At 45.0% G+C, this 27,971-nt stretch overlaps 1 protein-coding gene and 1 long non-coding RNA gene across 4 annotated transcripts; both read right to left on the bottom strand.

The window, feature by feature from the left end:
- Window positions 1-4: 4 nt before the first annotated feature.
- Window positions 5-16,825, bottom strand: LOC127293387 (uncharacterized). 3 transcript variants are annotated; one of them, XR_007845775.2, is made up of 10 exons: window positions 16,633-16,825; window positions 16,416-16,491; window positions 15,223-15,268; window positions 14,654-14,673; window positions 14,503-14,565; window positions 13,769-14,392; window positions 13,436-13,672; window positions 13,285-13,360; window positions 12,717-13,200; window positions 5-408 (listed from the first exon to the last, which is right to left on the bottom strand). XR_007845775.2 is itself a non-coding variant. In XM_051322989.1 (2 exons), the coding sequence occupies exon 1, from the start codon at window positions 10,300-10,302 to the stop codon at window positions 9,445-9,447; it is 858 nt and encodes a 285-aa protein (XP_051178949.1). In that variant the 5' UTR covers window positions 10,303-11,899; the 3' UTR covers window positions 5-408; window positions 2,116-9,444. The 3 variants fall into 3 exon arrangements, 1 of the variants encoding a protein (XP_051178949.1); XR_011742685.1 differs by having other exon boundaries at window positions 16,416-16,825; XM_051322989.1 differs by lacking the exons at window positions 12,717-13,200; window positions 13,285-13,360; window positions 13,436-13,672; ... (4 more) ...; window positions 16,416-16,491; window positions 16,633-16,825 and adding an exon at window positions 2,116-11,899.
- Window positions 16,826-26,209: 9,384 nt separating this feature from the next.
- On the bottom strand, window positions 26,210-27,589 carry LOC139830492 (uncharacterized). Its single transcript, XR_011742684.1, has 2 exons — window positions 26,918-27,589; window positions 26,210-26,580 (listed from the first exon to the last, which is right to left on the bottom strand). It is a non-coding gene; the product is annotated as an uncharacterized lncRNA (long non-coding RNA).
- Between the last annotated feature and the right edge of the window lie 382 nt (window positions 27,590-27,971).

Here is a 27,971-nt window from a genome sequence, read left to right as displayed (position 1 = left end):
CGAATGGAGTAGCAAACACTTATATACAATCAAGAAAAGAGGAAATAGGGCAATATTTTGGGGCTTGCCATGGCCTGCTGTCTAGTGAACAGTTTCTAAATTGCTATATTAAGCATCTATAGATATCAACGGTAATAAAACATCAAATGAAAAAAAACTATTCGATAAGTGAAACACTATGTAAACTATCATCAATACAACATGTGAATAGTTGTTGGTTGTATAGTCGGACTTCTCCATCAGAATGATGTTTATGACATGCTATCAGAGAGAATGGCACTGTCACTTCTTCCCTTTGCCCTTGGTGGGTATGGTGTTCTTATGGCTTTGGAAATTGGGGACGGTGAGCTCCGCCTGATCATGACCCTAGTCCCTAGATGGAATCTCACCGATATCCATTGCTTAAACCTGGTAAGAAGGATGGGAGATCACATTAGCATTGGTAAAAGTTATCAACATTGACATGTACATAGAGAACATTTGTGAATCAGGAGCCCGACTTGGCATTTGTTCCCCATCTTTGGTAAATGATTTGGCAATCGCTATATTAATCAGGTATAAAAATATATAACTGACTAAGCTATAAATGAAGTAAAAAAATATAGAAATAACCACTATCCTTGGATTCAATTATTAAATGGTAATTAGAAAACGAAATGTAAATGAAAATGGTACACTCTTATGTTCGAGATAGACATGTTACAATGTTTTTGAGACTGTGTTTCTAAAACCATTAATTTCTCCTATGCATTGTTTGTGTGGCGATGGAACAAATAGATACACTCAACTTAGTGAATAAAATTATGGGCCTGGCTCACTTCTAAAAACAGGCAAGCCACAACTTTGCCCTGTTTACTTGGGTTTGCAGACATCCTGAGCTTTGCCCTGTTGCACCGACCTAAAACACCAGGCAAGACCATCTATCGGATTTTTATTGTACAACCCATATCCCTCTTTTTCGGCGCATGCATCAGACGCCATTTCTTGAAACAATGGAACTGTATGAAAAAGTTCTTGACCTTGCAAGACCTGCGGGAACCCAACAGATTCACCAAGACTGCAGATGGGGTAGGAAAAACAGAAGTTTCAAGGTGGAAGCCTACAACTTTGTGTATTAGTAAGGAATATCGAACCATCAGACCGTTCAAATTATGTGGCCCTAGCTGGCTGAGGAGAATATGTAACAGATGAGTTCCATAAGCCATCAATTCTTGACCTGGAAGACCCTAGGGAGCTTACCAGCTACCACAGAGTCCAACGACCATTTATAAATACACTTTGGAGTGCTTATTGTAATAACCGATTCGTGTGTTTCCGTTAAGAAATATAAAACTCTACACAACCGAAGTATATAAGTATTGTAAATATACCAAAATGTACTAAATATCATATAGCTTTCTCTATTTCCTCCAGTGAACAAATATCACTTCACAAGTACTTTCTTTTATTTGTGAGATAATATGGGATATATTTATCATCTGACAATGTCGAGGGGCGGCTTGAATTTTGCAAATAAACTATTTAATTGGAATTCAATAAAAAAGTATATTCGGAGGATTCTTAACCAATATAAGTTTGACTATTATGAAAAATAATGACTTGAGGCAGTGGAAACAAAACCTAGAAGGTGCATTGTTTAGTGCAACCTCTTGTCTCTAGCTAGCTGTGAAGCTCCCCCACAAATATATAGAGCCTGTAGCAATTGATATTAAAATAAACTCGTTTTCTTTAGTCCACCCAAATATATAGTTTGCAACTGATCTACAAACTCTAGCAACAAACTAATCTGCATAGACAGAGAACACATTCACACACATGATGTGAATACAGAACTCGTAATGGTATAACTTCTTATAGTGAGCTGGATAACCTTTTTCATTTTCTATTTCTTTTACTAAAGTTCATTTTTAATCCATTGCCAGCCTATTTGCCCCAAGCTTGTGGTTGACATACCACTTCCCTATGCCCATAAGATATATTGATGTCGGTAAAGGTTGAGAAAAATATTTGTAGAGATATGGAGCAAAGGACAAACCAGATGAAATTCATAAACTAAACTAAATCAAAATGACTAATGAAGATCCCAGTGTGTTAGTTCACCCAAACTAAACTCACAGCCTGGTTGTACTGTTGGGGCCTTCGGAATGTCTCCATCTTCTATTTATATAACCTGAATTTGATAAGTCAGCGCATCAATTTAAGGACTCAATTCTAGTGGCACAAAGGGGAAATTGATACAGAAGTAAACCAAAAAACATATTAAGTCCACAAAGCAGAAGCAAAGTTGACCAAGTAAGATCACAACTCTATTGGCCAAGGATTTCGCCTCCTCATTCCTTAACAAATTTGTGAGCTAAAAAAATATAAGCGCCAGTGCCAAACTACTACACCTGCATGGCAGCATAGGCAGACTATTAATGCAGAATCCAATATTACAATTTTCTCAATTCCACTCTGTTGTGGTATCGTCACGGCATATGCCATAGGATGGCTAAAGAAGGTGGTTCCAAGTGGTCTCACGGCAGTATCCGGATGCGGGTATGGGGACGAATGACACAGTCGATGTACCCAGGTTCGAGGCCCTCCTGTGGAGGTAACACCTCTACTCCTGCTATGAGTGTATATGGTGATCACACAGTACAATGGTGCTCCTAGAGCTGTATCCGGCTTGCCCTGGGAGGCTAAGGTAGACGAAGGTCTCTCTCACAGGGCAGCGCTAAGACTAGAATGAAGTGAGAATGATCGATCCCCTGCACGAGAGGGGGTAGTGCAGCTTATATAGGCGCTGACACTTTACATAGAAGTCCCTATGGTCTACTGGCCGGCTTGGCCGGCTCCGGCTTCCGCTCCTTCCCGAGGCATTGACGTCAGTAGCCGTTGAGGCCTCATGGCCTGTCCCATCCGACTGCCTGAGTCAGCGGTATGGAGAGGAAGTGTCTCTGTCGCCATCATGCCCTGTAGCCGGTGCGGACCGACGTACGCCATGATGGCCTGTCCGCCGCGTGGCACTATTGCTCCACAGTGCCCCGTACTTTACGAGAGATGAGGTCAGCGTGGACCTCTGAACCCGGACCACTTACCCAGTTCCTTCTCATGCAAGACTCGCCAGCCTCGAGTCGGTCTAGAGTGTAAAACCCCAGTCGGATATGGCTTGTAGAAGCCGGCCCAGCCACAGCGCAGATGGCTGTAGCCAGGCCGACTAGGACTTAGAGCCAGCCGGCTTCCGAGGCAGCCGGTCACGGCTCCAGCCGGCTGCTCCTCAGCCGGCCTTTGCCGCGAGCCGGCCAGCCTCCAGCCGGCTACTCCGCGTCCATTGCCCTACCCGGGGTCTTCCCCCCGACATTAGCCCCCGAAGCTGGCAAGGACCTGCGTTAAGCGGGACCTAGGCAGGTTTTCCTGGCTTTAGATATCTCTTGAATGTGTTTGACGGCACTCGGAGGGGCCGACTGAGAATTTTCATTCAGCCGGCTGCGCCCTCATCCGGCTCGCCTCGTCCGGCTGCTCCTAACCGGACGCCGCTTTGCTTCTGCAGCTTTCGCTTTTTTACAAGTGTTGGCGATGTCTCCGCCTTGCTTGGAGAGTTTGGGGCCGGATTGAATTTAATGTCCAGCTCCGACTTGGGTCCGCCGTAGTCTCCGCCGCCTCGGGCCCTGCGCCCGACTTGACTGGTCTGACGGTTGGCTCCTGCTGCCGCTTCGTCTGGTCACATCAATGTCGCCTCCGGATCCCGTGCGGTCGCGGGGGACGTGGTGTGTCCGTTTCTGGTAACCGCTGCGGTCGTGGGGGACGTTAAGGCGCAGTAAATCCGGAGATCGTGGCCCGCGTCCGCCACTTGGAGGCCAACCGCCCGCGGCAGGTGGCTATAAATGCCGCGGGGGAGGCATCGAGGCGGCCACTGTGCCACTTTCTTCCTCCTCGCGCTCTCGCTTTACTTCTTCTTTTCGCTCGAGCTCTTCGTTGCTCCGGCGCATTTTCTCCAACGCTTCCCTGGCGAACTCCGGCGGGCAGTCGTTCCGACGCTTCTCCGCCAGTCTTACCACAAGGCGAAGATCGAGCGAGCCGGCTTGGCTCGTGAGCTGGAGGTCGCCAAGGGTAGGGTTTTCTTCCTTTTGACTTGCCTTCTTTTTCTTCGATTTCACTCGGCTAACGACTTTTCTTGCCGACTTGCAGCTGAAGCCGCCCGGGTCCCGCAACTGGAGGCGGACCTTCGGGCCGCCCGCGCCCAATGCACCGAGAGCGAGGAGGCGGGCCGGGCTGCTGCCGCCAAGCTAAAGGTGGCTTAGGGGGAGCTGACGCGGCTGCGCCGGCTTGAGGATAACCACCTCAAGGAGCTCGCCGCCCTCAAACAGGCTGAGGAGGAGAGGTGGAGGGCCTGAGCAAGCGGTTGGAGGAGGTGGACCAGCAGCAGCTTGCACTTCGCCAAGAGGTGACCGCCAAGTCCGAAGAGCTGTCGGCCACCGCCAAGCGGTGGGTGGAGGAGATTGGCGCGCTCGACCGCGGCTTGGCGGGTGAGTCTGCATTTTCTTTCTTCCTTTCCCTTTGCCGGCTTTCGGCTGTCGGCTGCTGGCTTAGGTTGGCAGCCGGCGGCAGAAACTCTGATTTTTCGATATCTCCATCTTCGGGCTGGGGGCAGTCGGTCCATGCCGGCTGCCGCCAGTCTTTTTTCTTTTAACTTCGAAATCTCCATCTTCAGGCTGGGGGCAGTCGGTTCTTGCCGGCTGCCGCCAGGCTTATTTTAGAGCTTCGGAATCTCCATCTTCGGGCTGGGGGCAGTCGGCTCATGCCGGCTGCCGCCAGTCTTACTTTAGGACTTCGAAATCTCCATCTTTAGGCTGCGGGCAGTCGGTTCTTGCCGGCCGCCGCCAGGCTTACTTTAGGGCTTCGGAATCTCCATCTTCGGGCTGGGGGCAGTCGGCTCATGCCGGCTGCCGCCAGTCTTACTTTAGGACTTCGAAAATTTGCATCTTCTGGCTGGGGGCAGTCGGTTATTACCGGCCGCCGCCAGGCTTACTTTAGGGCTTCGGAATCTCCATCTTCGGGCTAGGGGCAGTCGGCTCATGCCGGCTGCCGCCAGTCTTACTTTAGGACTTCGAGAATTTGCATTTTTCTGCCTTTTTCCAGCTTCGATAGATTTCTGACATGCTTCTTTTTTTCAGCGGCCTTCCCTGAGGCGCAGGAGGCGGCGCTAGCAGCAGTTGGTGTTGCGCGCGACGCCCGGAGGCGGGAGACCGGCGAGGGCAGCGCTCAGTACTTCACCATGGAGGACTACCTGGCGTCCATGGCCGCCCGCGTCGTGCCCATCACGAAGCTTGGCTGGGAGCTCCGGAAGGCGGCGGAGGAGCTGATCCGGCTGCTGTGGCTGATCGAGACGCTGCCGCAGGACCTCGCCAACCTCATCACCTGGCTGGAGAAGGCGCCTGACCGCTTCCTCGACTGGAGGGAATCAGCTACGCGCGCTGGGGCCGACATGGCGCTGTCCTTCGTGCTCTCCTGGTACAACGAGGTCAGCCTCGACCAGCTTGAGTGCCGGCGAGCCGGCGTGGAGGACGCACTCCCGGCGGAAAACAAAACTGCCCGGCTGGCCCAAGCCTGCGCCATTGCCGACTTCGTCGACAAAGGCGTCTTCGTCGAGGATCCGAACCCGCCGTCTGAGGGCGAGGACGAGGAGGCAGAAGATGAGGAGGCGGAGGACACGCCTGAGGAGAACCCGGCAGCCGGCTCCGCTGATGCTCCCCCGACCGGTCCTGATCCAGCCGGTGCTTAAATGTACCTGTTTATTATGTTGCTTTTGCAAGACAATCTGTTAAATCCCCGGAATGCCGGGTGCATATGTATGAATATTTATTATCCTTTTATTAAGGCACACTTTAATGTGTTTGTTAATCATTTGCGTGTCGGCTTGCTTTCTTCCGACTTGTTCGCTTTTTCCCATCCGCCCCACTCTTTGGCTTTGCTCTTGCCGGTCGCACGTCCGACTTGCGATCCATCGCCGGATCAAGAGCGGGCCGCTGGGTGAGGCCGACAGTATTTCAGTCGAACGAGCCGAGTTCGGCAATCCGGCACTTTTATGAAAATTGCAAGTCAATTTTCTTTCACTCTTTCTCTTGACCGTCTTTCGCGTGCCGGCTCCCTAGGCACTTGCTCCCGCCAGCCGGACAGCCGGGTTGCGGTCTGTAGCTGGACCGGAAGCCGGCTGTCGGAAACCGGATCACGTTACTAAGCCGGCCGCGTGAGAGGGTGTTAGCCAATCGGCGAAACAAAGTAGAGTATGCGAAACACTTGTCGGAAACGGCGCTCTTGGCGCTTGCTCCACAGCTCACAAAAGGAGTACAAGGGATACATACATTCTTGCTCTCAAGTATAAAATGGGCGAAGCAACTTGACATTCCAGGGATGTTTCGTCTCCTCAGTCAGCCTTGTCCGGATTGTTCTTTTTAGCCTCTTGGGCATCTATGAGATAGTAGGAATCGTTGCCTACCGCCTTGCTCACGATGAAGGGACCCTCCCATGGGGATGACAGTTTATGCTGTCCGGCTGTCCGTTGGATCAGCCGGAGCACTAGGTCTCCTTCTCGGAATGCTAAGGACTGGACCTTCCGGCTGTGATAGCGTCGGAGGCCTTGCTGGTAAATGGTAGATCTAGACACGGCCAGCAGTCGGGCCTCTTCGACCAGGTCGACTCCATCTTCGCGAGCTTCTTTAACTTCAGCTTCTGTGTAGAGCTTAATCCTTGGCGCGTTGTGCTCGATGTCAGTCGGCAGGACAGCTTCGGCCCCGTATACGAGGAAGAATGGTGTGAAGCCGACTGAGCAGTTTGGCGTTGTACGCAGGCTCCACAGCACATTGGGAAGCTCTTCATTCTAGCAGCCGGCTGCTCGCTCGAGCGGCTCCACCAACCGGGGCCGGATGCCGTCTAGGATCAAGCCGTTGGCCTTCTCCACCTGCCCGTTGGACTCCGGGTGCGCCACGGACGCTAGATCCATCCGGATCCCCATTTCCTCGCAATAGCGAGAGAAAATGCCTTGGGCGAAGTTGCTGCCGTTGTCGGCGATGATGTTGTGGGGATAGCCGTATCTCACGATGATCTCCTTGAGGAACGTGACGGCTGTGGAGCCGTCCAGCTTCTTGATCGGCTTGGCTTCGATCCACTTGGTGAATATGTCAATCATCACCAAGAGGTGTGTCATGCCGCCTCGCGCCGTTCTGAACGGGTCCACCATATCCAAGCCCCATACGGCAAACGGCCAAGTGATGGGGATGGTTTTCAAGGCGGAAGCCGGCGAGTGCCTCTTCTTTGCGAAGCGCTGGCAGCCGTTGCACTTCTTCACCAGTTCTTCTGCGTCCTTGAGCGCGGTCGGCCAGTAAAAACCGTGCCGGAAAGTTTTGGCCACTATGGCTCTGGAGGAGGCGTGATGGCCGCATTCTCCTTGATGGATTTCCCGTAGGAGTTCATGTAGGGATTCGTTGCATAGAAAACAAAAAATTTCCTGCCGCGAGAACGCAATCCAAGCCAAGATGCAATCTAGAAGACGGTAGCAACGAGGGGATGATCGAGACTCACCCTTGAAGATTTCCAAAGCCTATAAGAGTAGGCTCTTATTGCTTCGGTAGATGATCACTTGCCGCTTGCAAAAGCGCGTAGAAGATCTTGATCACGGTGCCACAATCGGGCAGCACCTCCGTACTCGGTCACACGTTCGGTGTTGATGAAGACGACGTCCTTCTCCCTGTTCCAGCGGGCAGCGGAAGTAGTAGCTTCTCCTTGAATCCGGCAGCACGACGGCGTGGTGGCGGTGGTGGTGGAGAACTCCGGCGGAGCTTCGCTAAGCGTGCGGGAGTGGTGGAGGAGAGAGGGGGCGGCTAGGGTTTGGGAGAGGGGGGCGCCGGCCACTAGGGGTGCAGCCACCTTGTGGTCTTGGGGTGGCCGGCCCCCTCCCCTTGGCCCCTCATTATATAGGTGGAACCCCCAAGTGCTGGACTACAAGTCTTCGAATAAGACCCCAACCCAAAACCTTCCATGTAGTAGGGAAACCTACCCAAGGTGGGAATCCCGGGGTGGCCGGCCCCCTTGGTGGAGTCCACCTTGGACTCCCCCCTCTAGGGTTGGCCGGCCATGGGGAGGTGGAGTCCATCCGGGACTCCTCCTTCCTTAGTGATTCCTTCCGGACTTTTCTAGAACCTTCCGTAAAATCTTCCGGATCATTTTAAATCTTATAAAATGACTTCCTATATATGAATCTTATTCTCCGGACCATTCCGGAACTCCTCGTGATGTCCGGGATCCCATCCGAGACTTCGAACAATACTTCGAACTCCATTCCATATTCAAGTTCTACCATTTCAACATCAAACCTTAAGTGTGTTACCCTACGGTTCGCGAACTATGTGGACATGGTTGAGTACTCTCTCCGACCAATAACCAATAGCGGGATCTGGAGATCCATAATGGCTCCCACATATTCAACGATGACTTCAGTGATCGAATGAACCATTCACATACGATACCAATTCCCTTTGTCACACGATATTTTACTTGTCCGAGGTTTGATCATCGGTATCACTCTATACCTTGTTCAACCTCGTCTCCTGACAAGTACTCTTTACTCGTACCATGGTATGTGGTCTCTTATGAACTTATTCATATGCTTGCAAGACATGAGACGACATTCCACCGAGAGGGACTAGAGTATATCTATCTGTCATCGGGATGGACAAATCCCACTGTTGATCCATATGCCTCAACTCATACTTTTCGGATACTTAATCCCACCTTTATAACCACCCATTTACGCAGTGGCGTTTGATGTTATCAAAGTACCTTTCCGGTATAAGTGATTTACATGATCTCATGGTCATAAGGACTAGGTAACTATGTATCGAAAGCTTATAGCAAATAACTTAATGACGTGATCTTATGCTACGCTTAATTTGGTGTGTCCATTACATCATTCATACAATGATATAACCTTGTTATTAATGACATCCAATTTTCATGATTATGAAACTAATCATCCATTAATCAACAAGCTAGTTAAGAGGCATACTAGGGACTCTTTGTTGTTTACATATCACACATGTATCAATGTTTCGGTTAATACAATTATAGCATGGTATATAAAAATTTATCATAAACATAAAGATATATAATAACCACTTTTATTATTGCATCTTGGGCATATCTCCAACAGTCTCCCACTTGCACTAGAGTCAATAATCTAGATTACATTGTAATGTACCTAACACCCATGGCATTCTGGTGTTGGTCATGCTTTGCCCTAGGGAGAGCATTAGTCAACGGATCTGCTACATTCAGATCAGTGTGTACTTTGCAAATCTTTACTTCTCCATCTTCGATGTACTCGCGAATCGAGTGTAACGCAGCTTGATATGCTTCGGCCTCTTGTGTGACCTTGGTTCTTGTGCATTGGCGATGGCACCCATGTTGTCACAGTAGATGACTAGTTCTTCGTTTGGCGGCGTAGCTCTTCTCCCTCGAGGAGGCTTCGGCTGCGAGGATGTTCTTGTCGGGGGTGTTGTAGACGGGTAGCTCCATGGATGGAGCCGGCGCTTCCGCGCCGTCGCGGTCGATCTCGGCGCCTAGGCCGCCTCCTAGCCGGCGGATCATGCCGGCTCGGCTGGGGTTGTTGCCGCCTGGCGTGACGCCGTGGGCGCGGTCGAGCTCGCACCGGGTGATTTCCAGCTGGCGTTTGGCAGTGGCCAGCTCGTCAGCCTGCTTGAGGAGGAGCTGGCGATGCGCCTCCAGGTCCGCCTCGACGACTGTGGCGTCGCCGCCTGCTGTGAGCGGAGAGCTCAGCTTTGCCCGGACTTCGTCCAGCCGGGATGGTGGCGCGGGCTCCTTTGGGCCCGAGCCGGATGCGTGGGGGTCGACGTTGCGCTCCATGTTGGGGCCGCGAACGCGAGTGGACTTGGTGGGGAGCTTCTCGCCAGCCATCATGACTTGCACGACGGCGGGGCTGGCGGGAACGCTGCTGGCGCCGGCTCCTGGGGGAGGGCTTGCGCAACGCAGCACCTGCCGCGGGTAGCGCGGCGGTGCGACGATGGCGACGTAGACGTCGTGGCCGCCGAAGGAGATGATGCTGCCGCCGGCAGGGAAGGGCCGGTCGGCGAAGCAGCCAGCGTTGTCGCTGACGTAGTCGAGGGAGCCGAATCTCCAGATCAAGCCTGAAGCAACTCGCTCGCCGGTGGTGGTGGTGAGGCCCGTCCGGATGAAGACACCGGCCGAGGACGCTGAAGGCCCCACGGTGGGCGCCAAATGTCGTGGTATCGTCACGGCATATGCCATAGGATGGCTAAAGAAGGTGGTTCCTAGTGGTCTCACGGCGGTATCCGGATGCGGGTATGGGGACGAATGACACAGTCGACGTACCCAGGTTCGAGGCCCTCCTGTGGAGGTAACACCTCTACTCCTGCTATGAGTGTATATGGTGATCACACAGTACAATGGTGCTCCTAGAGCTGTATCCGGCTTGCCCTGGGAGGCTAAGGTAGACGAAGGTCTCTCTCACAGGGCAGCGCTAAGACTAGAATGAAGTGAGAATGATCGATCCCCTGCACGAGAGGGGGTAGTGCAGCTTATATAGGCGCTGGCACTTTACATAGAAGTCCCTATGGTCTACTGGCCGGCTTGGCCGGCTTGGCCGGCTCCGGCTTCCGCTCCTTCCCGAGGCGTTGACGTCAGTAGCCGTTGAGGCCTCATGGCCTGTCCCATCCGACTGCCTGAGTCAGCGGTATGGAGAGGAAGTGTCTCTGTCGCCATCATGCCCTGTAGCCGGTGTGGACCGACGTACGCCATGATGGCCTGTCCGCCGCGTGGCACTATTGCTCCACAGTGCCCCGTACTTTACGGGAGATGAGGTCAGCGTAGACCTCTGAACCCGGACCACCTACCCAGTTCCTTCTCATGCAAGACTCGCCAGCCTCGAGTCGGTCTAGAGTGTAAAACCCCAGTCGGATATGGCTTGTAGAAGCTAGCCCAGCCACAGCGCAGACGGCCGTAGCCAGGCCGACTAGGACTTAGAGCCAGCCGGCTTCCGAGGCAGCCGGCCACGGCTCCAGCCGACTGCTCCTCAGCCGGCCTTTGCCGCGAGCCGGTCAGCCGGTCAGCCTCCAGCCGGCTACTCCGCGTCCATTGCCCTACCCGGGGTCTTCCCTCCGACACACTCTCATGAAATCTAACCATCGGGAAAGGGAAAATTAGTTCTCCAAACTATTGGGCTTAATTAAACAAAAAAGCAACTTCAAGCACCCATACATTGGTAAAAAAAGTTTCTCTTCACATCTCAACTAAAAACCAGGAAAATCCATGGACACAAGGAGGAGGTGCAAATCTGAAGCACCGATCAGGCATGCCACCAGTAGCGAGCATAGAGGCAGGAAGCTCAGAAAGTTTTGGATCTCTTGAGTCTCATACTCATAGTTATTGGAACTTATTTCTTTTCACTTCGGTGATGCAAGATAAAACAATTTTGTATCAACTGAAATGAGACTCAATTATTCGGATTCTCGGTTACATAGGTTCAGTTATCCACTTTTGCACTTTTTTCGCAGTGGTCTGGATAAAGTAAAAGAAATGTGCACACAAATTCTACTACTAATACAGAAACAATGACACCTCTTAGGAAACGTGTATAGGACCTTGTTGCAAAAATATGCAGTGTAAAAGATAACTAAATCATGCTCTCCATCGATATAAAAAATATTTGTGTTGTGTCCTATGAATCTACAATGTATAAGACAAAGAAATATGGAAAGATATAGTTGCAAAGCAATATTGTTTGAAAAAAAAGATCTCAAACTTGAACAATGGTTCAAAGCGCACGGGAAAAATACAGAAGTTGACTCAAACTGTATGAAAGAAAACTAACAACTAAGGTCCAACATTTACCTACCAAAAGAGTCAGTGAGGGAAATCTTCCTTTTCCATTGCTCCAGTCATCTACTACTACTAAATTTTGAGCTACCCAATCAGAATGTTCAATCATGATTAATATAGGTCTGCAACTGACACATCTTTGAGTAAATTCAATGCCACAAAGATGAGCACCACGACAGCCTACAACCCATGTTGTGTCCCCTGGCCATCAGTAGGTAATCCGCAATTCGAAATAAATCCAATGCTAAAGATATGAGTTACCTTTTTGGCGTCAAACTCTGGTAGTTGCCATGTATCACTTCAACAGCCTGCAACCTCTATTGTTTTTCCCATCGATCGGCAGCGAGTTCGGTGTTGAGTTTGAACTCTAATTATTACATATTATGAATGGTAAGTAAACAATATTAACCTGATTTCAACAATTCAGAATAAAATTTAGATACCATTAAAATCACTTCTGTTTTGAAGGGCCCAAATTAGGCTAATGCTTGCAGCCTGCAGTGGCCTGGGATTCCCAACCTTTGAATAGATTTTTTAGGCCAAAGCAGATTATTCCCCAAATATCTGAAGGTGATGCATAACTTATTTATAGATATTAACATAGAACAATTCAGCCCAGCATGCTACAGAAACTTTTCGTTTCAAAATTTTCGTAACATTCCAGGAAAGTCCCGCGACCCACATAGGCCATTTTGAATCCAGATATAACGACTCAGAGAAGGAACTAATATAAACACATGATCACCATTATATATATAACATAATTGCAAATGGCCAACAAGGGGAATCGTGTATGACTCAAATGGGGAAAACAGAGGAATTACCTAGGGAACAGAGCGACGTCAAATGTTAGCTTACATGCATCTTGGCTGGCTATTAGAACAGATGCACATCACTTGTTTCCGGAGACCCATCCCGATGTCAGAATAAAACCAAGGATATAATATATACATCATGAATGACCATATTAGGAGAAGACAAAACAAATAGTTGTAGGAAAATAAATTTCCATACACTTACATGAGTGAAAGTTCTTACCTTGCCACATATTTTGTTCACTAATATAGTCAGTAAGAGTGCATCTACGTGCTTACAAAAGAAACGCTGAAATAGCAATGTTCGAAGCGTAAATTAACATCGGACTCCAGATTTTCGTAAACAGCTGTGCTCAGTAATCTGACAGTACCCAAAGAGCCAATCTAAAAGTGCACAACAATATTTTTTGGAGGCATAGTATGATGTATTCAAGATCCATATGGACCACTTACGCCCACAGAAAGGTACCAAACTGTTCCATGCCCATCTATTCTGCAAGAGAGGATTTTTCTACAAATTAATGCCAACAATACAGGGACAACATATAGCTGGAAGATATGCTGAAACAGATGCTACCATATCTCTTCCTCTAATAAGAATCTTGTTGTTTCCCTCAAAATGGTCATGCAACATGATCTTCGTCCTAGCAGGCCTACAATTCAGCACGCGTCAGCGACATGATCAATTTTAAAGTGAGAAATTTCATCAAGCTGTGGTGAGGACAAACCCATCTACGAAGGAATGAATATATTGATTTCATTGAGAATCAAGTTTTTTTTTGTGGAGACTGGAATCTTCCTTGGTAAAAGCTGGAGCCCAGCATGAGGAAGCCTCCCAAGGATGAAGTTGAGAAGAGGTGGAGGGAGGTCAAGCTTGCAGAGCGGTGGTGCCCAATCCCTACTGATCCAACAATCTACACACGGATCTGACCCCAAATCGCAGTTTGTTCACGCCAAATCTACCCCTGTGTCGTCACATCAGGTGCTTAGAGAGAGAGCAGGAGGTGAGATGGGGAGAGAGAAAGAAGATACAGGGGAGTGAGTGGCCATGAGTGGCATACCTCGGGCGAGCGTCGATGCTGCCCATTGCTATGGGACCGGGGATGGCGGCAGCCTCCCGTGCTCCTCGTGATCCTCCTCACGGGCAGGCCACAAAGGAGAGTTGGCTGGGTGGACCTTGGGGCGGCCAGTTGTCTGTCCGCCGTCCCTGCTGCAGCTGCCCAGCGGATGCCACCGTGGCCCCATGGAAAACTTTCAAGACCTCGTGAATAAATTAGGATGAAACATAAAGAATCAAAACATGTATGAATTGGGAACTCAATCACAGAAAATATGGAATCATTCTACAACCATTTATTGTTCATGAACCTACACCATACAAATGACTAACGTGTAGAAATATATTTTTCGATAAAGAGTGTAGAAATATATGGAATCAATTTTGTCGATAGAAAAACATGCAGCTACACCAAGAGCTCCATAAATAAATTTCTGGATCAAATGGCCGGCAGGTATCACAAACCTAATCAAATAAAAAGACACCATGACATGTGGGAACTAAATAGAGGAAAATGATATAAATCATGATTAGGGGGAGATGATTATTAATGTCCTGACCATGTCTTTAAGTCTTGTTGGCCGTGCTCGAGCTGTTGACAGAGACGAGATAGGAAAAGAACGCAAATCTGAAAAAGATAATTAAACTCCTACATAAATATTTGACAATATCCAGTGAACTTATGCGTCTATACATTTGATATAGCTAAAAAGTATCAGGTGCATCGTAATAAGTTACCTGGAGATAATTTGTTGGCATGCTAAAGGACCCATGCTCTTGCTCTTAATCAACAGAACATCACTGTTCTTCATCAGCAAAAAGGACACTGAAATTATCTACTTCTCAAATAGCTGAGAAAGTTCAGCAAAAAATTCCAGCAGCAACTCACACGTAGTCCCAGCAGATAACCTGAAACAAACAGCAAATGCAGATGGCAAGTGAACAACTCCATGCAGGCAAGAGCAAAGGTAAGACAACACAACAAATGCAAAGGAAAGCTAAGACAATGCATATATAGGCAGAAAGCAAACAAATCTCATTTACATAGAAATAATGAAATACAGGGAGAAACAGCAGCGAGCGCAACACAATCAACACGTAGACACCATTTTATCTGTGTATTCTTAACTAAGCTTCTTTTCTCAACAACAAGAAACATGCGAAAGAACATGTTTTCTTATCAGCAATGAAATTGAACCAAATATGAACAAAACTAAGCAAGAGAAAAAGCACACCGCGTGTATTGGTGCTTGTCAAGATTATACATGGTTTGCACCTCACAAAGTTTTGGTGAGGAATACAAGGGTTCCAAACTGAACATTTACAGCAATAACAAAAGCACCACTGGCTAGAAAATGCATCAGATTTAACACGCCATTAAATAAAACAGGTAACAAATTCAAGTATATATAAAATAGATCAAAACGTGGAGATCTGAAGCAGGGAAAGAGATTTTACTTGATAGGTAGATGGGCACAACAACTAACCCACATCAGTAGATAGCCTGAAACAAACAACAATGGCAAACAACATATCAGAAGGTAGACATGAAAAGACCATCAAACAGTTCTCGGCCCTTCTATTTAATTGTACTGTGTAACTGAAACAAACAACATTGGCTTTTATTACGTCACATGGAAAACAAAGAAAATATAATCTCCAGACTAAGCAACCCTATTCAGAATTTTTTATAATATCCAAAACTCCACATATTTTAGGTCTTCTTAATAAACACAATCGTTGGCACGTCCTGTGATGCGGAATCAAAGATAAAATACCACCATCACTAATAACAGCAGTCTTTACAGACTAAGCAACCCTATTCAGAAAATTTTATAATATCCAAAACTCCACATATTTTAGGTCTTCTTAATAAACACAATCGTTGGCACGTCCTGTGATGCGGAATCAAAGATAAAATACCACCATCACTAATAACATCAGTCTCTACACTTCTTACAGGATATACTAATTCACCGGGCACAGAAAAACAGTAACTATCCAGATGGGGTTCCAAACCTAGTTGGGCCACCATGTATAGTTTCTTTCTAACATGATATATATCAATTCACCGGTCAAGAAACACTAACTACCAAACATGCGTTCCAAGTTAATTCCCAGAAACCTAAAAAACGACTGCCACCCGCAAAAAAAAAAAAACCCGATCTGCCATAGCAAGCTAATACACACAGGTATGTCTTGAGAAAAATAACTGAAAGTGCTAGCATCAAAGAACAGTATCGGCATACAGTATCGGCACCGCATACGATAAACAAGCTCACAACGAAGGACAGTTTGATCTGCAGAGCTGCTTGTCTGTTAAGTTACCACGAGAAGCGACTGCAAGCCTATGGTACTACACCAAAACAGATAGCTGTACGAATACCTCATTTCACTAATTGCTGGTCAAATTAAGTAAATACATTTTGCCATTAGAAAATCAGCCAATGTTTGACATGCCCAGACTTATAAATAGTTGGCTTGCTGTGTATATACAAATCTGCCCGTGAAATCTTAAGCCTGCTATTATGAGCCAGCATACTTCTGCATCATCGCTAACAAGGAAAAACGCGGAAAGAGCTAACATGTTGTATACCAAATTCATACAGGCGCAGACAAGAACGCGGAGGTAGCTGAAACAGAGGACTCACCAAGAACACAGTTGGACAACAGATCGACCAGAGCAGCCGCGGCCAACCGATGCGGCAATCCTAGGACAGCGACGACCTGCAAAGACAGAACGCAGAGCCGAGTTAAATCACATCAGGGGGCAAGGCGTAAGCCAAGAACACATGAGAAAAAACATCGGCGAGGAGAGGACCCCAGCAAATAAGAAGAAGAACCTAAAAGAGCCAAACACAAACCCACCCAGATTCGTGAAAAGGAGGACACGACCTGTCTCCAGAAGCGCGGCCAAGAAGAGAAACAGGAAGATGCCAAATTTTTATGGAAAAGGCATCGACCGGCAACAGAACGAAAGGGTCTAAAAAAGATGAAGCGGAATCAGATCTGGGGAGGAACGTGGAGACGGTTGATTGGATGGAAATCGTGGGGCGGGAGGAAGAACTGGCCTGGGGGAGGGTTGTAGTAGCGGAGGATCTCGAGTTGGTTGTCGTCGCGCGGGGAGCGGCCGTCGGCGGCCATGACTCTGTAGACGGGCTGGATCTAGCGCGTCGACCGCACCTCTTCATCCTGATCAAGCGGTGGTGGCTTGATGCGGCCGACCCTCTTCCTCCGCCTTGTTGGAGATATGCCCAAGAGGCAATAATAAAATGGTTATTATAATATCTTTGAGTTTATGATAATGTTTACATATCATGCTATAATTGTATTAACCGAAACATTGATACATGTGTGTTATGTGAACAACAAGGAGTCCCTAGTAAGCCTCTTGTATAACTAGCTTGTTGATTAATAGATGATCATCGTTTCATGATCATGAACATTGGATGTTATTAATAACAAGGTTATGTCATTATGTGAATGATATAATGGACACACCCAATTAAGCGTAGCATAAGATCACGTCATTAAGTTATTTGTTATAAGCTTTCAATACATAGTTACCTAGTCCTTATGACCATGAGATCATATAAATCACTTATACCGGAAAGGTACTTTGATTACATCAAACGCCACTGCGTAAATGGGTGGTTATAAAGGTGGGATTGAGTATTCGGAAAGTATGAGTTGAGGCATATGGATCAACAGTGGGATTTGTCCATCCCGATGACGGATAGATATACTCTGGGCCCTCTCGGTGGAATGTCGTCTAATAGCTTGCAAGCATATGAATGGTTCATAAGAGACCACATACCACGGTACGAGTAAAGAGTACTTGTCATGAGACGAGGTTGAACGAGGTATAGAGATACCGTTGATCAAACCTCGGACAAGTAAAATATCGTGTGACAAAGGGAATCGGTATCGTATGTGAATGGTTCATTCGATCACTAAGTCATCGTTGAATATGTGGGAGCCATTATGGATCTCCAGATCCCGCTATTGGTTATTGGTCGGAAAGAAGTCTCAACCATGTCTACATAATTCACGAACCGTAGGGTGACACACTTAAGGTTTGATGTCGTTTAAGTAGATATGGAATATGGAATGGAGTTCGAAGTTTTGTTCGGAGTCTCGGATGGGATCCAGGACATCACGAGGAGTTCCGGAATGGTCCGGAGAATAAGATTCATATATAGGAAGTCATTTTATAAGATTTAAAATGATCCGGAAGGTTCTAGAAGGTTCTAGAAAAGTCCGGAAGAAATAAGGATGGAAGGTGGAGTCCCAGAGGGACTCCACCCACCTTGGCCGGCCAGCCTAAGGGAGGAGGAGTCCCAAGTGGACTCCCCACCATGGTGGCCGGCCACCCCACCAAGGAAAGGGGGGAGTCCCACTCCCCCTAGGTTTGGACACTTGGAAGGTTTTTTGTTGGGGTCTTATTCGGACACTTTGACCTAAACCTTGGGGATTCCACCTATATAAAGAGGGGGAGAGAGGGGCTGGCCGGCCACTCAAGCCACCACCATGGCCGCACCCCTCAAGGGTGCCCTAGCCGGCGCCCCTCTTCCCAAACCCTAGCACCCCTCCTCCACCACCTCTCCCGCATATGCTTAGCGAAGCTCCGCCGGAGATCTCCATCAACACCGCCACCACGCCGTCGTGCTGCCGGGATTCCGAGGAGGATCTACTACTTCCGCTGCCCGCTGGAACGGGGAGAAGGACGTCGTCATCAACACCAAACGTGTGACCGAGTACGGAGGTGCTGTCCGATCGTGGCACCGTGATCAAGATCTTCTACGCACTTTTGCAAGCGGCAAGTGATCGTCTACCGCAGCAATAAGAGCCTACTCTTATAGGCTTTGGAAATCTTCAAGGGTTAGTCTTGATCATCCCCTCGTTGCTCCCGTCTTCTAGATTGCATCTTGGCTTGGATTGCGTCTCGCGGTAGGAAAATTTTTGTTTTCTATGCAACGAATCCCTACAGTGGTATCAGAGCCGTGTCTATGCATAGATGGTTGCACGAGTAGAACACAATGGTTTTGTGGGCGTTGATGCTCTTGTTATCTTTAGTTTGAGTACTTTGCATCTTTGTGGCATAGTGGGATGAAGCGGCCCGGACTAACTTTACATGACCGCGTTCATGAGACTTGTTCCTCGTTCGACATGCAACTTGTATTGCATAAGAGGCTTTGCGGGTGTCTGTCTCTCCTACTATAGTGAAGATTCAATTTACTCTTCTATTGACAACATTAGTATCACCGTTGTGGTTCATGTTTGTAGGTAGATTAGATCTCTCTCGAAAATCCTAAACCACGTAAAATATGCAAACCAAATTAGAGACGTCTAACTTGTTTTTGCAGGGTTTGGTGATGTGATATGGCTATAATGTGATGATGAATATGTATGAGATGATCATTATTGTATTGTGGCAACCGGCAGGAGCCTTATGGTTGTCTTTAATTTTCATGTTGAGTAGTATTTCAAAGTAGTTGTAATAGTTGCTACATGAGGTGAACAACCATGAAGACGGCGCCATGGACCTTAACGCTACGCCGATGATGATGGAGATCATGCCCGTTGATGATGGAGATCATGTCCGTGCTATGGAGATGAAGATCGAAGGCACAAAGACTAAAGGGCCATATCATATCACATATGAATTGCATGTGATGTTAATCCTTTATGCATCTTATTTTGCTTAGAACGCGACGGTAGCATTATAAGATGATCCCTCACATTAATATCAAGAAAATAAAGTGTTCTCCCCTCGTATGCACCGTTGTATTGTTCGTCGTTTTGAAGCATCTCGTGATGATCGGATGTGATAAACTCAACATACAACGGGTGTAAGCCATGTTGCACACGAGGAATACTTGGGTTTGCTTGACGAGCCTAGCATGTACAGACATGGCCTCGGGACAACGGAAACCGAAAGGTTGAACACGAGTCATATGGATGATATGATCAACATGTTGATGTTCACCATTGAAGCTACATCATCTCACGTGATGATCGGTTTTGGTGTAGTGGATGTGGATCGTGTACCACTTAACAACTATGAGGGATGTTGTATTAAGTGGGAGTTCATTAGTAATTAGATTAAAACATGAACTAATTATCATAAACATAGTCTGAGTAGTATTTTGAATTAATTTTGTAGTATTGGCATCCGTTTTTCTACCATGCGCTAGTCTTGTAATTGAGATAGAAATACTGTTAAAATCTGACAAGAAACTTTACGGATTGGTACCGTATTGTTAAAGAATCAAGAATTGATTAAGTCTTATAGCAAATTTTTAGTAAACCTCACATTGTTGATTCAAAGAGCTATGGTTTCAATTATTACCTAAAGTTATCCTGTCTCCATGAAACTTGAAGTTCAAATCTGTTTGAAAAGTAAGGAGATGAAAATTTAGTTTTCAGAAATAATCAAGGTATGAGATATATGTGATATCTAAGACCTTATTGCAAGATGATAGAATATAAATTTGGTGAGACTACATAAACTCATAAGTTTTATGAGAATGTATGAAGGTTGAAGACGCCAGGCGTCACAATCCTCCAACTATTGGGGCACTAACGATATTCGCATATCCATGAAGTTATCATCCTTAGTATGCACCGTTGCTAAAGACTCGTCGTATCAAAGAATCACGTGATGATCGGGTGTGATAGATTCTACGTGTGCATACAACGGGTGCAAACCAGATTTGCACATACGAATACTAAGGTTAAACTTTATGAGCCTAGCATGTACAGACATGGTCTCAGAAAGTTGTAATGAATTGATGGATAAAATTATGAGTGAAATTGTTCATCGTATTACAAAGTTACTAATAGTGAAATCTAGAACACTTTTCATATGATGATCAACTTCAAAATAAGAACCTCAAGATTATTGGTATTAGACCAACAAACCTAGAAGTTATTGATGTTGAAGTGTTTTTCTGAATAATGAGGAAAGCTAAAAGAGAAACTGCAAAAGATATTTTGGTAGAAAGAAAGAAAAGACTAGAAAGTCTAGCTCAGGTGTATATAAATGATATACATGTTATGGTTGTATTCCTAGTTAGGTCACACTATGAAATTCTTGGGTATTAGTACTATATTGGTTGGTATGAAGTGTCATACAAAACAACGCAATACAAGAATACAATGGCCTAAGTGACTGACAAGGAATATGATAGGAATGCACGTCTGGAACAAAAATAAAGTGTTATTATGTTCGTCGTTGGCATTCTATCTAGCCCTTAGAATTTATAATAAAGAACTTAATAATTGTTATTTTGCTCTGGTCAAATGAAAACAATGAGTTGTTCAAATTATGACATTACTCCATGTACTATGGATAAGTTATTATAAATCTTAATGGTGAAACACACATACATAACACTGACGCTAAAATGCCATAAGGCAAATGATTTGAATTCCACTTATTTGTGGAACCGCCATTTAGGTCATGTTAGAAAGGAACGCATGAAGGAACTCCATGCAAATGGATTTTTGGAGTCATTTGATTTTTGAATCATTTGGCGCTTGCAAATCTTTTCTAAAGAGAATGATTAAGATACCGTTCATAGGCCAAGAGTTGAACAGGCAACTAACTTAGTGAAAACATACATGATGATATATGTGGTTCACTAGGCATAGTTGTGTGCGGGAGATTCTTCTACTTCATGAAAACTTCCAACAATAAATTGAGTATATATATGTGGATATATTCGATAAGGAAGAAGTTTGAAACATTTGAATGGATTCAAATAAATTTCAGCATGAAGTGGAAATCATCGTAATAGAAAAATCAAATATTTATGATTGGATCATTGGGAAAATATTACAATTACGAGTTTTAGCGAACATCTAAGAGAGTCATGAAATTGTTCTAAAACTCACATTTCTTGGAGTATCATAATGATGATATAGTATCCGAGAGATGTATCCAAACCTTGTTGGATCAATGATGAGATAAAATATTGATGCCATTATATTTTTTGTGGATTATGCTTTAGTGACTACCGCTTTTACACTTAATAGAGCATCATCATGATCCGTTGAAATGACACCATACGAGTTATGGCATGGGTATGAATCCTAATAGTCTTTTCTTAAAATTTTGGTATGCATAGCATAAGTAAATAAGTTTACAACCAAAATTGGATGAATGTCTTTGTTGGTTATCCCAGAGAATTGATTGGGAATTCTTCCCACTATGTAGACAAAGACAAAAGTGTTTGTCAATGTTTCTTATTTCGAAGAAATTGTTTCTAGCGAAGTATTTGAGTGGGAGGACAGTAGAACTTGATAAGGTTTATGAACCTGAGCATAATGATCAGAGTAGCGCAGCATCAGAATTGGTTCCGGAAGTGGCCACGACAATCATGGCTCCGATGACTACAAAGAGTTTTAGCCATGGAGATCGAAGTACTTATTGAACCTTGTAGGTATGGTTTACTTTGTGATCAAATAAATGATTTGTGGACAAAGGATTGATTTTGAACAATGATAAACCAACTACAAACAAAGAAGTTATGATGGGCCCTGACTCCGTTTAAAATGGCGATACGCCATGAAATCCAAAATAGATGAATACTTATTGAAAGTAAATGGATCTATAAAATAGATGAAGCTTGACTTGTCGAAAAGTTGTTTGCGACAAAGTTCAAAGAGTTGAATACAATAAGATTAGATCTTCTGTAGCAATGCTTATAGTCTATGTGGATTATTCTAGTAATCACTACATTTTTCTTTTATGAGATATGATAGTAGGATGGCAAAATACATTACTTATCAGAAGTGTGTATTAAAGGTGTATACAAGATACAACCAAGAGTTTTGCTGGTCCGTGGAATACTAGATAGGTATACAAACTTCAATTGGATGAAGTAAGTATCATGGAGTTGGAATCTTCACCAGATGAAATAGTCAAAGAGTTTTTGATTTCATCAGAGACGATGAAAAGACTTGCATTTGCAAGAAATTAAGTGGGAGCGCTGAGACATATTTATAATACTTTATGTAGATGACATATAGTTGGTTATAAATGATGTAATTATATACTTGATTAAAAAAGTTTTCATTGAGAAATTAACTTCAATGAAAGGATATGGACTGAAACAAATTTAGTGTCAAGATCTATGAAGATAGATTGAAACACATAATATGTTTAAGTCAAAGTACATAGAATAGATATTGAAATAGTTCAATATAGAAATATTAAGAAAATATTCTTGTCATGTTAAGTTTTAACAACACTTGAGTGTATCTGACACTCGATGAGTAAAAACACATGAGTGATTTTAGATCATGAATAATATGTACATAATCAGATATCTTGTGCTCTAAAAAGTTAGGAGCATATACCAGAATGATTCATGTAATGATCATTGAAAAACAGTAAGAATATTCTTGAGTACTTAAGAAGAACCAAGAATATATATATATAGTTTTTGTATGAAGAAATGACAAACAAATCGCTGTAAAGTGTTGCACCGATATTTGTTTTGACACATATGAAAATAAAAAATCAATTTCAAATTAGACTAAGTGTTGTTTAAAAGGTAGCACAATGAGCTAGAAGTTGTCCATGCTAGATTTAGAAGAGTTCTAAATATTGTGACGGATTCTACAAAAGAAAGCAGAGTATGTCATTGTTTTGACAATGACAAAGGATGTTAAGTCACAAGGTTCTTTTAGAACTTGGTGTAGTTCCGACAGAGTCAGAACTTTGAAGCTATATTGTGTGTAGTGACATATTTCAGACCGCGGAATTAAGGTTCCACCAGAAGACCAAACATATTTAATGCCGACTCATTTGGAAATGAGTGATGCGTTGAGACGCAAATGAATTACAAAATACATACGGTTCTGAGCATGTCAGATCCGTTGACTAAAACCTCTCCCGTGAGCAAAACATGATAAAGCACCGGAAGGCCAAGGTGTTATATCTTTACAAATGTAAACTAGATTATTGACTCTAGTGCAAGTGGGAGACTGTTGGAGATATGCCCAAGAGGCAATAATAAAATGGTTATTATAATATCTTTGAGTTTATGATAATGTTTACATATCATGCTATAATTGTATTAACCGAAACATTGATACATGTGTGTTATGTGAACAACAAGGAGTCCCTAGTAAGCCTCTTGTATAACTAGCTTGTTGATTAATAGATGATCATCGTTTCATGATCATGAACATTGGATGTTATTAATAACAAGGTTATGTCATTATGTGAATGATATAATGGACACACCCAATTAAGCGTAGCATAAGATCACGTCATTAAGTTATTTGTTATAAGCTTTCAATACATAGTTACCTAGTCCTTATGACCATGAGATCATATAAATCACTTATACCGGAAAGGTACTTTGATTACATCAAACGCCACTGCGTAAATGGGTGGTTATAAAGGTGGGATTAAGTATTCGGAAAGTATGAGTTGAGGCATATGGATCAACAGTGGGATTTGTCCATCCCGATGACGGATAGATATACTCTGGGCCCTCTCGGTGGAATGTCGTCTAATAGCTTGCAAGCATATGAATGGTTCATAAGAGACCACATACCACGGTACGAGTAAAGAGTACTTGTCATGAGACGAGGTTGAACGAGGTATAGAGATACCGATGATCAAACCTCGGACAAGTAAAATATCGTGTGACAAAGGGAATCGGTATCGTATGTGAATGGTTCATTCGATCACTAAGTCATCGTTGAATATGTGGGAGCCATTATGGATCTCCAGATCCCGCTATTGGTTATTGGTCGGAGAGAAGTCTCAACCATGTCTACATAGTTCACGAACCGTAGGGTGACACACTTAAGGTTTGATGTCGTTTAAGTAGATATGGAATATGGAATGGAGTTCGAAGTTTTGTTCGGAGTCTCGGATGGGATCCAGGACATCACGAGGAGTTCCGGAATGGTCCGGAGAATAAGATTCATATATAGGAAGTCATTTTATAAGATTTAAAATGATCCGGAAGGTTCTACGGAAGGTTCTAGAAGGTTCTAGAAAAGTCCGGAAGAAATAAGGGTGGAAGGTGGAGTCCCAGAGGTACTCCACCCACCTTGGCCGGCCAGCCTAAGGGAGGAGGAGTCCCAAGTGGACTCCCCACCATGGTGGCCGGCCACCCCACCAAGGAAAGGGGGGAGTCCCACTCCCCCTAGGTTTGGACACTTGGAAGGTTTTTTGTTGGGGTCTTATTCGGACACTTTGACCTAAACCTTGGGGCTTCCACCTATATAAAGAGGGGGAGAGAGGGGCTGGCCGGCCACTCAAGCCACCACCATGGCCGCACCCCTCAAGGGTGCCCTAGCCGGCGCCCCTCTTCCCAAACCCTAGCACCCCTCCTCCACCACCTCTCCCGCATATGCTTAGCGAAGCTCCGCCGGAGATCTCCATCAACACCGCCACCATGCCGTCGTGCTGCCGGGATTCCGAGGAGGATCTACTACTTCCGCTGCCCGCTGGAACGGGGAGAAGGACGTCGTCATCAACACCGAACGTGTGACCGAGTACGGAGGTGCTGCCCGATCGTGGCACCGTGATCAAGATCTTCTACGCGCTTTTGCAAGCGGCAAGTGATTGTCTACCGCAGCAATAAGAGCCTACTCTTATAGGCTTTGGAAATCTTCAAGGGTTAGTCTTGATCATCCCTTCGTTGCTCCCGTCTTCTAGATTGCATCTTGGCTTGGATTGCGTTCTCGCGGTAGGAAAATTTTTGTTTTCTATGCAACGAATCCCTACACGCCTCTGCTCGCGCACCTCCGTGCCATCGCACCCGACTCGTGGCTGTCGCCCCGACCACCGCCGTTGCTCGCGCGGCTCCGCACGCTCGCATCCGGCTCGTGGCCGTGGCCCTGACTACCGCCGCTGCTCGCGCCTTCGAGCGACCGCGTCGATGCGCACCCTCCACTACAAGAAATGTGTTGACTTGCGACACTCCATTTTCGTCACTGGATCGTCACTACATTTAATATATGACGTTCTTATGACAAAAATTAGATCGTCAAAAACGGGGCGTCAGTAATCAACGAATGTGACCTTCTACTTGAAATCGTCATGGTCGTCTATGACGATATTGCATTGTCATAACATCTATGACGATCTAATATCGTTACTAGCGATTTTTCCATGCCATGTCAGATCTTACATGGCCAATCTACGTGGCAAAATTATGACGAAATCAAATCGTCGTAATACAAAATCAGCCCAGTCCATTTCATTTGTCAACATGGGCCAAGCCCATTAATACCAGCCATTTCGCTAGACCTCAACCTTTCTTAGCCCATTAGCCTTCTGGGTTTTGCCTTTATTGGGTCCGTTTGTTGTTTGGGCCTCAGCCTCTTAACAACCTTTTTCAAGTTTATTTGGCTTCTCTCTTTCCATTTCCAATTCTCAGGTTTATTTTCCTACGATTTAAGAATAATTAAAAACAAGTAATTTAATCAGAACTGAAGAATACAAGAAATCCAAATCCGTTACACTATTTCCACGGCTTTAGTCAGATAAATACAATGATAACATAGCTATCAAACGCAATAATAACATAGCTATCAAACGCCTGTCAACTGCATTAGCATGACCTCTCCCAACCTACAGGTCCGCCTTGTAGCTGCTGCATCATCAGGACTTCTTGTAGGCAACAAGCTAGATAATAGTTGATGTGATCACGGCAACCTGCCAACTGCTTCCAGTGTGCACCGCTCGCTCCAGCATTATTTCCCAACAGATGGCTACCTACAACCACCTGGCCGTGTAGTTCAGTAACAGTAGCACTGAATCTTCCTGTTCTTGTACTGCTCCTGCAATTCGAAAGTTTTTAAAAATTGTGAGATAAGCAAACATGTCAGAAAGATATCGTCATAGTTCTTCTACAATTGCAGCGTCAAAATAATAGAATGTTCATTATAAGAAACACACATTACAGAACAAGCTGGACTACAGTTCGAAAATATCAAATTTCAGAATTGCCTTTTATAGAAACAATATAGACACTTGACCAAACAAAATAAGCAAACATGCGGAGCAGAATAACCTCATTTGCTAAAGAAATATTTGCCTTTGACTACTACATACAACTTCCAAGTAAGCCAATACACCACCAGCAGAATCAAGATTGTACCCAAGATAAGAACTCACCTGTGGCCAAGTATGTTGCCAGTGGCATCTTCTCGAATAACAAGGCCAAGGTGTTAAAAGCAAACTCAAAATAAGTTATAAAAGCTCATGATGTACATATTAAGTACTTGAGGACCTGGGCTACCAAATTGATGATAGAAACGAATTTTTTTAGACATGGTATACTTATATGGCTATACATAAACCATTAGTAATACTGCTACTGGAGGAAAATATCATGTATACATGTGGTATACTATATGACTATATAGTAAACTAGTAGTAATACTACTGCTACTGGAGGAAAATATGATGTATAGTATATCAACAATGTATACAACCGAGACCATGAGAATAAGAATAATTCATTAAACAATACTACTAGTCTACTGCATCGCTTAAAAAAAAATTCGCTCAAATATAAGCATGTACTTCTTCAGAGAATGCATGACTTGGGACATTACTAATTTTACAGAGATCATTATCGCTTATATCAGACTCCAAACAGAAAGGAACATGTACAGCGGTGACCATTAAGGAACATAACATAGACTGAACCATATGCTCATACAATGCTATGCAGACCATAGATTCCATGTCACAGAATAACGTCACGGTAACATGGCCTATCAACTTGATAACAAAGAAAACCAAACACTTATCTACTCCATAGAAGGAAGTGCCGCTGCGGAGAACTCACACTGCAAACGCGATGCCGTGGCCGTGTTTGATGCGCTCCATCACACAGGTAAGCATCAGGTCTACTCCTTCACATCTGAAAAATAAACAAAAGAACAATAAGCATCATTGCTCAGTTATTGTGTTTCTTTCTTTGCTCAAACAGAAAGTTCGCAATAAAATGAGACTATTCAAAGCAGAAGCATAATTATGTATGACCCACTACTAGTTCGTTGTAGGCCCAGGTCTACCACAATTAGATGGAAAACATGGAGTACAGAAACCTATAATGATTACTCCTGGCTTCTTCACAAACATTATGTATGATTATAGAGAGGCAACCAGTGACAACATATATGTTACTAGAACAATTCTAATTCTATTATTAAGCAAATAA

Source organism: Lolium perenne, chromosome 4 (genome assembly GCF_019359855.2).
Source record: "Lolium perenne isolate Kyuss_39 chromosome 4, Kyuss_2.0, whole genome shotgun sequence".
NCBI classification, from domain to species: domain Eukaryota; kingdom Viridiplantae; phylum Streptophyta; class Magnoliopsida; order Poales; family Poaceae; genus Lolium; species Lolium perenne.
The sequence above is the reverse complement of the archived record's forward strand: the minus strand, read 5'-3'. Positions and strand labels throughout refer to the sequence as shown.